This window comes from Crocodylus siamensis, chromosome 2 (assembly GCF_052110815.1).
Source record: "Crocodylus siamensis isolate JL-2025a chromosome 2, ASM5211081v1, whole genome shotgun sequence".
Classification (NCBI taxonomy): domain Eukaryota; kingdom Metazoa; phylum Chordata; order Crocodylia; family Crocodylidae; genus Crocodylus; species Crocodylus siamensis.
The window spans coordinates 269,118,208-269,132,654 of NC_143396.1; the positions used below are offsets into that span (position 1 = coordinate 269,118,208).

The 14,447-nt window shown below is 42.2% G+C and overlaps 1 protein-coding gene across 1 annotated transcript in view; it reads left to right on the forward strand.

Annotated features, from left to right (window-relative positions):
• Nucleotides 1-13,371, forward strand: part of C2H14orf132 (chromosome 2 C14orf132 homolog) — a 70,817-nt gene extending 57,446 nt beyond the window's left edge. Inside the window, exon 2 of the mRNA XM_090033964.1 lies at nucleotides 1,670-13,371. Within this exon, the coding sequence (XP_089890090.1) occupies nucleotides 1,670-1,894 (225 nt within the window). The 3' untranslated portion in view covers nucleotides 1,895-13,371. The remainder of the gene's footprint in view (nucleotides 1-1,669) is intronic.
• The last annotated feature ends 1,076 nt before the right edge of the window (nucleotides 13,372-14,447 follow it).

Sequence of the window (14,447 nt, forward strand, 5' to 3'; positions counted from 1 at the left end):
TATTTTGTCTAAGGCCTTCAGGATGTGGAACTAGCCTAACAATGTTGAACTTCATCCTTAAATAAACGAGGAGTCAATAGGCTTGTTGGAAGATAAGATGATGTGGCTGTTCCTTTTTGTACATGAGATTGGCTGTACTATCACAACATAAAATTCTGCCTTGACTAAGACAAGCTTGGAAGCACAATTTAAATTCTAACTACAGTATTGTTAGTGTGCTTTGAAGTTTCCATATCCTAAGAGTCTGACTCATACACAGAATAATTTCCATCTTACAGAGTTCTTTTTTTTTCCTCTTCATTTTTTTTAAATGCCATGTACAGTGCTAACTTACCTATTAAGAAGAGAAAGGCAACTTTACCCTTCTCCACAGATATCTATCGGGCAGTTTTTAAAAGCTTTTTTTTCCATTTAGCAGATAGCCCTCTGTTCCTCTGGGCTTTTTTTAACACGTTGGCTCAGATCTTTGACCATAATGCCATGAATTATACAGATTAACACCTGCTGCAAGTCAGGACTTTCAGCATCAGTTCTGAAGTCTTCTGTAATTTATTCAGAGTTGTGAATATGACATCTTGACAAGGGAGTTTGTAGACTCCAGAGGGGAAACAATGAATAATTTCTATTGCAGGAGGGCAATGTTAAATTGATCAGAAGCTGCTTTAGCAAACACAGAATTGGGGTGGTTGTGTTAATTGGGATTGTTGTGTTCTCTTTGTTCTATGTAATTTACCTGGTCGCTTCTTGATAACACATCACATACCTCAGGGTTTCTGTGGCCATCAGTAAACCAGGAAGGCCTCTTTCTTTGCCTCCTTTATTAATGCTGTATTGGCTTCTGGATGTTTGGGACATTGGCTATGACCTATGACTAAGGCTGTGGCTTCGATTGAGGTACACAGCCACTGCTCCTGCTGGTAACAAGAAATCGTACAGTTTTCCTGCTAGAGGATCTTGCTGTTTTACTTGGGTCAAAGCAATCACCAGATTTAGGGTCAGGAAGGATTTTTCCCTCAAGTCAGTTTGGTAAGGGTTTTTGGGGTTTCTGCTTTCCTCTGTGGGGTGTAGGGCATGGTCCTCTTCCTAGAATCCTGTGAGCATACTTGCATTGCAGCAACAGAGAGCTTTGGCAATGCTTTCGTTTCTCCTGTTTTTACCTGTGGCTTGTTATAGGGGAGTCTTAGTATTTCTGGTCTTGTCTTGTAGTTGTGGTGTGTGAGTATTTGAAGTGGGTGCTTTTTCAGGAATCTTTAGATAGATTATGGTCTGTGAATAGTGCCCCAGAAGTCTCTTTTCAGTCCTATGTTCCTGTGATGTGGGGAAAGCATCATATACTTAATTTTCTGTTCCGTTATTTCTTTAGTCTCCTCTTCTAATAGTTCTGTTCATCACACTAAGCCTTTTGGTGCTAATGGTTTGTACCCTAGTAGTAAAATTAGGGCCATGTTGTAGGCATAGTCAGATCTATTGACCTTTACTGAAAAGAATATGCATACTGAAAGATACTCTTGTGTGCATGATCATTGGATCCCAATATGCACATGAGATCTCTGCAAACTTAGCAAAAGGGGATTGTTACTGGCTTATTTGAAATTATAACCTTCTAGAACAAAACAAATGTTAATTTTGAATTTCATTCTAATGGTAATCATAACTCTGTCCTTCACAGCTTCCTGTTATGGGAGGAGCTTTCATGGACTCTCCCAATGAGGACTTTAGCACTGAATACTCCTTGTTTAACTCATCGGCCAATGTCCATGCAGCTGCTTCAATGCAGAACCCGCCAGAAGAAACGCCTCGCTCCTCAAATGATGCCATACTATTATGGATTGCGATCATAGCAACAATTGGAAACATTGTGGTTGTGGGAGTGGTATATGCCTTCACATTCTAAGAAGATTGGAGACCCGAATACTGCAGGAGTGGACAGCTACAACAGTATTTCTCGTGTGTGTGTGTTTCTGTATAGATGTCTATATAAATATAGGTAGACATGTCCATTTTAAGCACGGGCCCAGCCTTAGAATTTGAACCTTGGTAGCAAAAAGTTTGCCTACACTTGCAAATTGTTTGGAGGTGAAAGCTTTACTCCCGAGCAAAGCCAGTGGATGTCCTCTGTATAAACTTGATGTGACAGATCAGTGTGGGTCCATTAAATATAAAAAGAAAGTGATGTTTCTATAGAAAGTGCTTATTTTCTACTGGTTGAATTTTCTATTAGCTTGTGTTTGTGTGTGTGTAATCTGCTTTTGGGTTGGTATTTTGATCACAGCATTGTATTAAATAACTGTACATCTGATACTCCCAGAAAATGTAGTTACCAAGTTTTCCAGGTGCAATGGATGGGAGACATTGGAAGATTTTAAGGGTCCTTGAAACTGTACATTAAGCATATGTGTAAATTTTAAACATGCTATCATTCAGCTGTGTTTTAGAGCATTAACTAATGCTTCCTTTTTCAAGGCAGTGAATAGGGATGATGCGTATCTTGACTGTAATAGTTCCAGAAGTATAGGTGTCACTGCCTGCAGGCAGCCTGTATTCCAGGGGATGAAGTACTGGCAAGCATGTGAAGTGGGAAAGGCAAAAAACTTCAGTTTCCATTGTACAGCTGGCTAACTGAAACAACACTGGTAGTTCATTGGATCTATCTCTTCTAGAAAATACAATCTGGGTAGTATGATGCCTTTTTCATTGGTTGTGTTGAAGTCCACATTTGCTACCAAAGTCATCTGGTCAAATAAACATTATTTATAAATGAAAGCAAAATCTTAATTCAGAGAAATTTTGCAGCCAAAATAACTGCCAATGATCCCCCTTGAGGGGGGAGAACTGCCATCAGAAGGATTACTGAATAGTCCTGTTTTGCTTATGTGTAGGCTTTCATAGTGAATTGGTTTCACGAGTTAATTATAGTGGGGAGGCAACAGAAAAAAGGAGAGCAGTATTTGAAGTGAAATTACTGACAAGCTTGACAAAAATTCATATTTAGATGTTAATATATTCCTATGGGTAGATAATAGCTTTGGGGCGGGGGGGGGCAATGTAAAATCAATTGCAGACAGCATTTTATACAGGTATTTATATTCAGTGTTCTGTTACTAGATAATGTCTCTGTATTACCTTTTGTGAGTAATTGTTTGAAGGGCCTTACCCATCCAGAATAATTTGTAGCCTTCCTTGCCTTGGGCATACGTAGCTGCATCTTCAGGCAAAACTCAAATGAATGCTAGTCATGTCTTGCCTCTTTCTCCTTTTTTAAAAAGATGCAGGGCCTGAGCATAGAAAAATAGCAGCTGATAAATATTAATATACAACCTCCACATATTGGGTAGTTTTCCATCTTCTCCCCCCTTTACAGGCATGGGGATGGCTGCTTTTTCCCCCTGTTATTCTCTGCCACGCAGCTCAAGGCTGAATTAAAGCTGTCAAATATATGGAGAGTTTTGGGTTATTTTTCCCTTTGAATCATTTTCCTCTCCAAGTCTGAATGCCCTAAATCAGCATTTCAGCTTTTGCATATAGTTATTGTTCAAAGTGTTGGCCTTTAAAGCTGCCCTCGTTCTTTTGGCAGCTGGCTTGCTGTCACACTGCTGCAGAAATCCTCAATCCATGAAATTGCATGAGAGGATTCCCAAAGCTGCACTCTAGAGACCATAAGGTTCTCCGAGAGCGAGAGAGTAGTGGCATTCCTGTCGTTCAGTGGTGTGGAAGGTGAATCCGAGTTAGGCTTTAGAGGCTCAATCTGGCACCTATAATATTTAAGATGATGAGCATCCTATAAACTCTATTCTCCCCTTCACAGAGAGAGAGTTTACAAAGGAGGACTTTGGTTAATGCTCATGGGAGGTCCATAAATGAACTCCCCAAGTGTTCTAGCTAGAGACAAAGCCTTGAAGTGCCAAATCTTATGGCCTAAATAAAGCCTTGAATGTAATGAAAATAGTGTGACCATGCAGAAATGCCTCTGACAGCCTAGGCCTTGTACTTGGGGGGGCATGGAGAGATGTGTAAGCATAATCTCTGTGTGTAGGACACCTTCCCTCTTCCCCCCGCCTCCTCCCCTTCAAGGATCAGCCTAGAGCAAAGTCCTCAACACTCAGCTGGAGTACTAATGCCAAACCCATCTAATTGGGATTGGGCCAGATGAAAAGTGTCCCTCCTCCACTTTTTTCATTTTAAAACAATAATGCATGAGAGAATAGTTTGATGGCATGTCCCCCTCAGCTTTCAGATGTTTCACTAGCTTCATAACTGCATTATTAGTTCCATGGGATTGTTCAGTGTTTCAGCGAGGCTCTATAGATATGATACATCTTGCAGTAAAACTACTTCATGGTTGAAAGCAAAACAGTTTCACCATGATTAAAAAATAAATTGACATCATGGTAATTACCCAATAGGATTTTTTTAACTGCTTGATGACTTTGCCAGTAGAATGCTTGACTTAGATTTAAAAACCTAAAAAAGTTTAAGTGCAATTAGCTGCGAATGTATGTGTGCATGTGTGTGTGTTACCTCCTGAAGTACTGGGCCAAAACGAAAGGGCATGCTTAGCCATGAAAATCAAGTACTCAGGAATGAACTGAAAAGGACCAAGCTTCTGCTTATGAAAATGAGACACTGCCATGTAGTCATATACAAAGAAGTGCCCTATTTTTATATAACTTTGTTAGTAATTGCAGGCAAGATGAAAAGGAACCAGTTCCTCACTACACATATTTTCATCATCAGAAGCTGTCGGGGAAGAATCTGATGTAACTTAATTAAAACAATTGGCTTGACAGGGCGGCATGTAAAATAGAGAAACTTGGCAGCAGGCCCAGTCTCAAGACTTAACAAGATCATAAATAAATCCTGTATTTAAATAAGTGCAGGTGCCCATAGCAACTTTATAGTTAAATAAGTTGAATATTCCAAGGATTTAAACATATTGTTGGTTGAAAAGGCTCTGCAGTGTGTTTTTGTGAAGTGGATTAGGGATGGTCTTGGCCTGAGGCTGAGGCTCTTAAAACTCTGCACCTGGACCTGGACATGTTTGCCTAAAGGCATTTTATAACAAACTTATTGATGTGATACCTAAGTATTAAGACCAAGGCACCTATCTGAACCTCAGAACTTGGCTCATTCTCTGTACATGAGAACATGGGGAATTTCAGATTTAGATGCATTGTAACTTGGACCAACTCTAAACCCTCTGACCACTGGAATTATTATATTTACCTAAATTAATGACAACTTCAAATTTAAGACAATCCCCCAGTAATTAGATTCTATATATGATCACTTTATGAATTTGTTGTATATTTCTAGGTATAGAGTCTGATAAACAGAAGGTCATCCCTCCCACTGCTACAGTGAACGCAGCTGCAGGGGGGCAGGTGGCCTCCTTGCTCTCTGCCTCCAGACTACTTCTTTCCTCTGCAGCCTGCTCCCCACAGCCCCTGTCCCCCCTTCCTTGCTATCAGATGCAGCTCTGCCTTGATTCCCCTTGGTCACAGAGCACATGGAGGCATGGCCCTTGCCTGACCATGCAGCAGTTCTGTGACTGGACCTATGCCCCTGCTAATTGGAGAGGCAGGGGACAGTTTCCCCACCCTGCCCCAGCGGGAATTGAGCCAGAGCCAGAGCTGCATCATACATTAAAGTGGGGAGGGGAGAAGGTGTGGGGGAAGCTGAAGAGGGCACAACTGGGGGGGTGGGACAGGCAGCTGCTGTGGCTCTGACTCGAGCCTTTGACCCAGGCTTGGAGCCAAAGTCAGTCACAACAGCTGCCTGGTCCTCTACCCTGCCTTGTACTCAAATGCAAGATGAGGGGCTCCCTGCCCCCCCATGCTGAACAGAGAAAAAACCTCACCTTGTATTCAAGTAAATATGGTAAACAGTGCTCACAGAAAGAGTAGGGGCATTGGCAGGTGTTTCTTTTGCATCGTGACCCCCCAATGGCCCAAACAAAAGGAAGAAGTATCTTTGACTGCACTTACCTGTTCCTCCAAGCAGGTGTATATAGGTGACTGCATTGTGGCCTCTAGGCATCTGGGAGCCAAACAGCTCCCCCTTTTCTTACAGATCTCTCCCTTTGGAGCGTGGTGTTAGCTTTTGTGTGTAGACCATGCTATGTGGTCATTTATCAAAGAAGAAAGAGATTCTTTCACTTCCCCTTCAGTCCTTTTTGTGCATCAGCACAGGGCTCATCTGTCAGATTAGATAAGGTCTATATAAAATCTGAAGCACATGAGACCACAGGCAAGTGACGCTGAGATACTCAGTAGTATTTGGAAAATGATAATCACATATTGGTCTTCTAACTGAATAAGGCAAACCACCGTATAAATATTAAAGTAAGACCAGTAGATAGCTATCTTATAATTAGCACACCACACTTTGCAAATGCAGGTAGCAGTAATATCTGTCCTCTCCAAAGTTAATGATCCTTGAAATGATACATTGTGGGGATTCTGACAAAATTTCCCCCCGCTCTGTAGTTCATGTTTCTGACAAAACATATTCTGACAAAATTTCCCCCCCCATCTGTAGTTCTTAGGACTTTCTGGCAATGGATAAAATGGTGTAACTCTTAAGAATTATTGTGCTGTAAGCAGCCAGCATCCTAACTCAGTTGGCCACTCATGGACAAACATTTGAAAGGAGACACCCAGTTCCTTGAGGATGGAGATAGGTACGTCATATGACAGAATTGAAGGCAGCTTGGCTCTTCTGCTCTGTGTTCTATCCAATCTCCAAACACAGTGTTTTGCCCCTAGAATTAATGTTTGGGGAAAAAAAATTAAGATTATGAAACGTGTTTGCTTGGGAATGTGTTTTTCACGTATTATCCACCTTGCTACACAAACTGACAAGTGCAGTTGAGAAAGAGGGGAGACTCATGTTATGAGTAAAATGTATATATAATTGTCTAAGTTGAAACATGGCTGAATTGTGCAAGCTGTTAAATATATCCTTGAGATCCTGAACTCCTTGAACGCTCATTGATCTCACCCAGCATCATATACAGAAATGCTCAGTGCCATACAAGATTGAGCTACTCGGTGATGAATACAAGCAAGACAGACATTTGCTATGGTGTTTTCCAACACACACACTTCAAACCATCTGGAAAATTTTGTACTGTGGGTGAGCCTGGACCAAATTATATTCCTTCCTTTATTCTATGATCCATTTTCTATTTCTTTCTTATCTGAAGTTTCCTTTTTAATATCCTGGTGTTTTTCAGGATCTTAATCTCTTCACATTTTCCTGCAGGGTAGTAAAAATTATTAATTTCACATTGCTCTGCTTTTCACACTGTGTCCTTGCAAATGTTGCTTTACTGGGCTTCCTGTGGTTAATCACAGAATTCAGCCTGGAAAATGACATTAAAAATCGTTAATAAAAAGTAAGTCAGAACCCATAATCCCAGATAGAAATACTTTAGAACTTTGAGTTTTCAAGAAACAAAACTTAATTTCATCTAATTAATGTCAGGAAATACAAGGGTCATTCCCATATTTTTGCTAATGATGTAAAATGTTATCATTCTAACAGATGAAGTTCAGAGCTATTAATTAGCATCCTGTTTCTGTAAATCCCATGGCCCTCATTTGTGTCTAACAGCCTGTTTATACTAGAGCCGAACTTCCCTCCAGAACACTGGATGGCAGGTCCTTCCTCATCTCATTGTTGGGAAGCATCAGGGAAACTTTTGTACTGGGAGTAAGTGTTCAGTGATTCAAGATTCAGTTGTTTATGCCTGTCATAAAGGGGGAAAAAAACAAGGGGGAAAAAAACAAACGAGGGTGGGCCTGGAGGCAAGGGCATTTGAGGGCATCCTACACAAGCCACAGCATCTGGAGGGCCTGCTGATATGCTGTAAATCATATCAGCTGCTGTCATCCCTTATCTTAGGGGTGATCAACCCACACCACACATCACAAGCAACACAGACTGCTTTTATGTGTTCTGCAGGAAACATAGTGGAAGATAGGGCAGAGAGCAGCAAGCAAAGCACCAGATCAGACAAGGAAAGGGGCTCTGAGTGGCACTGAGGGAGGATACAGGGTCTACTTTGTGGCCAAAAGGCTGGCTCCCACTGCCTTAGCTGGTTATTTCTGGAGCACATTGAGCTCTTTGCACTATTCCTCATGCCCAGTCTTCTCTTCTTCGTCCCTGCTTCTGACATATTCCCAAATAAAAGCATTTGGTGTGAAAGGACAGAAGAGGAGGGAATTCTATTAATTCTCTGCTCACTGGGGACCCTACACCCATGAGGAATACCCCAGCTAGGCTGTCTCCCTTTCTAGTGCCTGAGGCCACAAAGGGCTAATAGATTAGGATCAAGAATCTGTTTCAAGTTTCCAGAGTCCTGAGTGCTTTGCAGAATAAAGCATGTAGCGCTCTTACCTGGTGTCAGCCTGTTCCAGAGTACTCAGACTGAGTCAGTGTATCCAGGCCTCTATCACTGGACAGGTTATTTCAGGTGGTATAGTTAAGCTGGCCCACTTCACTTGTGCTCTGGGTGCCAACATGTGTCTTGTCTCCTTATGAAGCAGGTTAAAAGAAGCCACTGTAAACTTGACTGTGCTTATAAAACTGCAAGTGATCTGACTAGCACAATTGATGTTTGTCAAAAATAACCCTTAAGCAACCTGTATTTACATCAGTGCTGTTTGCTCCTGAATAATCATTGTAGTGGAAGAAAATATATACTTCTTAAAAAGATTTAACAACCTGGGGCATTTCTAGGTGCCTAAGAACTCTTTTGCTGCTGTTATTCTGTAATTCTCTACAGCCTGGGATTGCAGTTGCCTAGTTGTAGAGTTATTGTAAAAGTTAGCCAGAAAGACCCCACCAAAATACAGAATCTTCTTGTGATAGAAAATCCTTTAGATACATTAGACCTCTTTTGCATGTATGAGGATGCACCCAAACAGACAGACGTACTTGGGCTATATGGACCAGTTCAGTCTGTTGTTACCAAGACTACTAAGATGTAGCATGAGCACAACCAATGATCTCTTCAAATATTTGAGATTCAAAGCTCTGGACAATGGTCATGTCCTTCCTATGGCATTCATGGGTTTTGTGAGGGGTGTTCAGGGAATCCTTCCTGTGGGATGTTTGTTTGTTGCAAACCACTCTGAGCCTTTGGATAGGACAGGATATAAATCTAATAAAGAAATAACACTGCCAACTGGTATCTCATGTCTTATGCCAGTATATCTTGAAGCACGTCACTAAGGAGGTTAGTCTCTTTACCCAGTTTTGCAGAGGAGGAAAATGGAGAGACAGATATATGAGCTGACTTGCTCAAGGTCACCCAGCAGGCCAGTGATACAACTGGGAATCAAGTCTTCTGAGCCCAGCCCACTGCAGTATCCCTCAGGTGATGCTACTTCCAGCCTCTTTTATTTCAAGTGAATGCCCTTCCTCTGCACTACCAACCTGCAACAAACCAAGTGCACTGTGTCCTTTCTCTCTCTTAATCTCCTGTAGGTTTGCATGAACTAAATCCCATTAGCCTATCGAGGTGATAGCAGAGCTGAGACTTGCTCATAGCTTCCACCGGCCAAATATCACTATAGAAAATCAAGGGAAACAAAGATTTCTTTTTCTTCCTAAAATTGTTAGTTTTCATGGCCTATAACAAACTACAAAACCAGGAAATTCATTGCAACCACTGCATTTATCCCCTCATTTGCTAGTAAGTCTGCTTATCAGTATGTATACATGACAAGCATGTCTACTGTCCAAATTGTTAGCAGTTCAGACTTTATCAGCAAGCTGAAACCCACAGCTACAAGCTCTTATCTGGCCAGCATTTAGTAATCACCAAGCTGAAAAACCCCAAGCCCTAAGTAATTTTTGAAGGGCATCATAACTATAATTTAGAAAAAGAAAGAGGCTGTTGGGGCATAAAGAGCTGTATTTCGTATAGGTGAAAAATGTAGCTACACTCATTCTCATAGCTAAGGTAGGATTGAACTTATACATAAATGTCTATAGTAGTTTGGTATAATTTTTGCCATGTTTTAACATGATTAACTGTTAAAACTTTGTGTTCATAGTTTGCTTTTGGGGTTTTTTTGTAGGGCTTTTTTTTTTTTTGTAATATACAGCAAAAGCTGTGTTATCTGGCATCCAGGGGGAATGAGGCATGCCAATTAATCAAATATGCAGGTTATCTGAAAGGCATCTGTTAGGGCCCCTGCCCCTCCCACCACATTCGGTGCACCAGGGCTTTCACTCCCTGGCATCAGTGTGGGCTGCTTTGCCCCAGGCCATGGGACTTGGTGAAACCTGAAGTGTCATGGTGGGACTTCCGGTTTCGCTTTTGTCATGTCGATCGGCATACCAGTTGCATGCATAATAGCACATGCCAGTTAGTAAAGTGCTGGATAGCACAGCTTTTACTGTAGAATGATCTAATCTTGCTACATTTCATAGCAGAAGATTTCATAGTTTCACAGTTGTTATTACTCCAGGACTGTGGAGACTTTCTTCCAAAGTCTAACACACATTTCATCCAGTCTTTTTTCTCCTCTGTATATAGAAAAGTATTATTTATAGAAAGTACATCAAAGCTTCTGTACAGTGTGTTTGCACTATATTGTTCACTGTGCTGTGATTAGAAGGTGGGTAGCGTGAATAGAATAAACCAGTTCTATGCATCCCTGTTCCATAACAGGGGAAAGGTACACTTCTGGTACTACCCCAGTAGGCAACATTAGCCTAAAGCCATCCCTCTGGACTGAAATTATACCATACCCTCAAATAGAGAACTCCAACATACATGCTTTTTGCTGTGTGTTGATATTCCAGATCTTACTGTCTTTTATGTATTGTTATTTTCCCAAGGTTTCATTTTACAGCATGTCTTACTCTTCCTTATCTAAAAAGTTACGAGCAGGGATCCTGAAATTGCAAATTCTCTCATAAACCACCCCAAATCCATGATTAAAATGAAAGGCCCCTCATTCCCCCCCCACAGCCCCCTGCTGGCCCTGCTGGTGCCCCTCACTTGCCCTCCAGAGTCCCTCCCTCACCCCCAGCCCTGCTGGTGCCCCTTGCTTACACCCTCCCCCCCCCCCGCAACCCACTGGCCCTGATTGTGCCCTTCCCCCCCCGACAGCCCTGCTGGTGCCCCTCACCCCCACTCACAGCCCCAGTGACCCCCAACCCTGCCAGAGGGGCCTTCCAACTGCCAGGCTGATGGGGTCAGGGTCCTGGGTCTGCAGCCCCCAACCCCTGGCAGGAGGCGGTGGCTGCTGCAGCGAAGCCTGGCTCCCCCACTGCTGCCTGCCTGCTGCAGGCTCAGGCTCAGGCTCCTGCCCTGCTGCCCTACACCAGGGCCTCCGTAGCCCAATGGGTACAACGTGGCACTGCAGGGCACAGTGGGGCCGCACGGGGATCTCCTTACCACTGCGAACTCCACAGTACCCTGACAACATGTCCCCTGTGTGTGCAACAGCAGCAGGGGTGGCAGCATAGGTTTGTGCCCCTCAGCCTGCAGAGAGGTGTTTGTAAAACTGCAAAATCCAAGGTTTCTCTGGTACAACGAGAAATCGCGTTTTCCTCCAGTAAAAGATAAAATCTGTGAGTTTCTCCTTTTTTCCATGGGAAACTGAAAACCCAGATCCCTGGTTTATAACCCGGTATGTAGGTCTGTGAATGCTCTTTCTCTTGGCTGTTCTTCATTTTGAGAATGGTGAACTACAGCTTTTAGTGCTGTAGCTTGAATCCCTTGTAAATAGCAGCACTTTCACTGATTTTTCATGGGGCAAGATCAAGGGAAAAATTAACTAGAGTTGAAATACTTCTCCACAGTCTTGAGCCACAGATGTTAAACAACAGGAATAATCTTTTGCTCTCCAATGCGCTCCCAAGCATATATAGCCTGATGGCACTTGAACCTTCCTAAATCAACTGAGCAAAAAGCATGGATGCAGAAATTTACTGGTAGGGATTAGGTGGGAGATGCTGACAATAAACTTAAAGGTAGTCAAGCACAGCCTATTTTTACTGCCATTGGAATAAAAGGGAGCTGGCTGAGTCTATAATCACTAAGGCCCCTCTCTTGTGAATATTAAGGTACTGCTGGAATTTTACATGAGTAGTCCTATTATCATCAATGGGATTACTCATGCGAGCAAAGTGTTTGCAGAATTTGAACATAAAATTGATACTGGGTTAGGCTACTTCCCTTACAAGAACGAATAAAACTCAACCCAAGAACTGCTACGTGCAGATAGATGTTTGCACCCATGAAGCCTCACTTGCTTGACTGAGGTTCTTCTCAGTCTGGGGGTCCTCCTGTCCAGCACAGCTTCCAGGACTGGGCCTTTAAGTCTTTTATACAAATTTGTAATTTTTTTAATTTACAAAAGAAATCAGAGCAATGTATTTTTAAATGAATGAGTAATATAAAATATGAGGATTTTGATAGAAGTGTTGGAAGGGTCTATAGTATAACAAATTATTATATTGCTTGTCCACTGGGCTGCTTCATTTAGAAGCAGTCCTTAACTATGTGAAAGCTGCTTTCAGTTCTGAAGCTACTGAACCCTGCATCAGGTGCAGAGCCTCAGAGTTTTCTAGATGATCTAAACAGCCAAACAAATAACTCTGTGATCTAGCCTGTTCTGAATGCATGTATTGTACGGTTGTCATTAGCTGTTCACTTTAAATATCACTGTGCAGTATCTTTGCAGCAGTTCAATCTGAAGGTAAATTCACTGCAGTTGTCCACACTTCACTAGAAAGTTTACTGATTTCAGAAACTGAATTCTTCTCACTCTCCTTCTAGCCACAGGCTTTCACAAGAGTCCTTGTATGTTGTACTATTTTTATTAATTAACTTTGACAATGTAACTTTCATATTCTTTCTCTTTACTACTCCTCTCCCTGTACAAACAAGTTTGCATTGAAGAGGCTTCACTGTACTGTTTTATATAGCATTGGTTGGTTTACAGAAACTTTATTCTTGTAATGAATTGTTCTTGAAATGTGGATTTATCTGTTCAGAGAGAAAAAATGAAGTGTTTAACTAGGTTTTCCTTAACTTTTTGTAATCATGACTGGTTTAGTAAACAGAAAATGTATTCTGTTCTATTCCTTCCATGGTTAGTTAACTGGTTTCATTCACTATGTATGTACTTACTACTGGTTTATTCTTTTACTATGGTGAGGATAATAAACTTTGTTAATGTAAGATTAAATATGTGCTTTGGGGGATAAAGTTCTTGAAACTGACAACTGTGATGATTTGTATTTCATTCTGTAGATCTACATGAAAGGATATGGATTATACTTAAAGCTGATGATATGCTTATTGTTACCTGTAGCTTGCAGCTCTTCATGATTTGTCAGCCACTGGGAGCCTTATTAAAAATAAATTAAAATATAAATTTAAAATAAATTGGCAGCATGTCAGTTACACATGCAGCAAATAAAGGTTGAAAAGCCATATGGTTGACATATATACGGTTACTTCTCTGTGGCCCTCCTCTGTAGCCGCTCCCAGCTGATTGGCCCACTTTAGATTTCATGGGGAGCGTGCATGTCTGTCCTCTCATTCTTTGGGAAATTAGTTAAATTCCATTTCCGTCACTCCGCCCTCTGTACTGTGAATTCCCAAATCTCATTCTGTAGGACTGGGACATGCTTCTATACTTGTGTTACCTCCACTTTATGATGCCTTCTGCCTCGTTACAGTGGTTCGCATTCTAAGGATTGCCTATCCTTGCCATGCTTTTGGCTAATTAATCCCCAGAGTGAGAGAAAGGACTCTAGGAAATGGCAGAAGCCTGGTTAAGGAAGAGTCTCCTGCTCTGGTTTTTCCTGTCCAATCCTGCAGCAGTTAGGCCTCTAACTTCACACTAGTGGGTGAGGGGTGGGGGGACAGGAGCACCTGCAGAGCTGCTGACCAGATTATAAGAAGCAGGGTGAGTTAGGAAATGGCTTCAGCCATCTGTCTAGTGAAGGGCAGGTAGAATGTCAGCTTCATCAGGATCCTCCAAAAGACAGCCAAGGACCAGGGGAAGTCCAGGTCTGCTGAGGGAAGGGCAGATGGACATGCTAAGAACCTCCTCTTGCATGGGGTCCAGTAAATCTTTGTCATAAATTTGAGGATAAATCTGAAACAGGTCACCAAACTACACAAACAAAATTGGTATATATGTCTACTTGTGGCAGAGCACCTTTGGGTGCCTGCCACTTTAAGGGCTTGAGCAGGCTGCAGGCCAACCTACAGATGGAAGCAGACCCAATCAGGTGGTCATGTGGTAGCCAGGCGGCTACCTGATCAGAGGAGGGCTGGGCAGCCAGGGTAGCCAGGAGCAGAGCTGCCACTTGCAACTGGGGAGCCAAAGGATGAACGTCATCTGGCCTGAGTACTGCTGTTCCCAGAACTTTTGGGGTTAGTCTGGGAAAACTCGAGGAGTGAAGCTGGC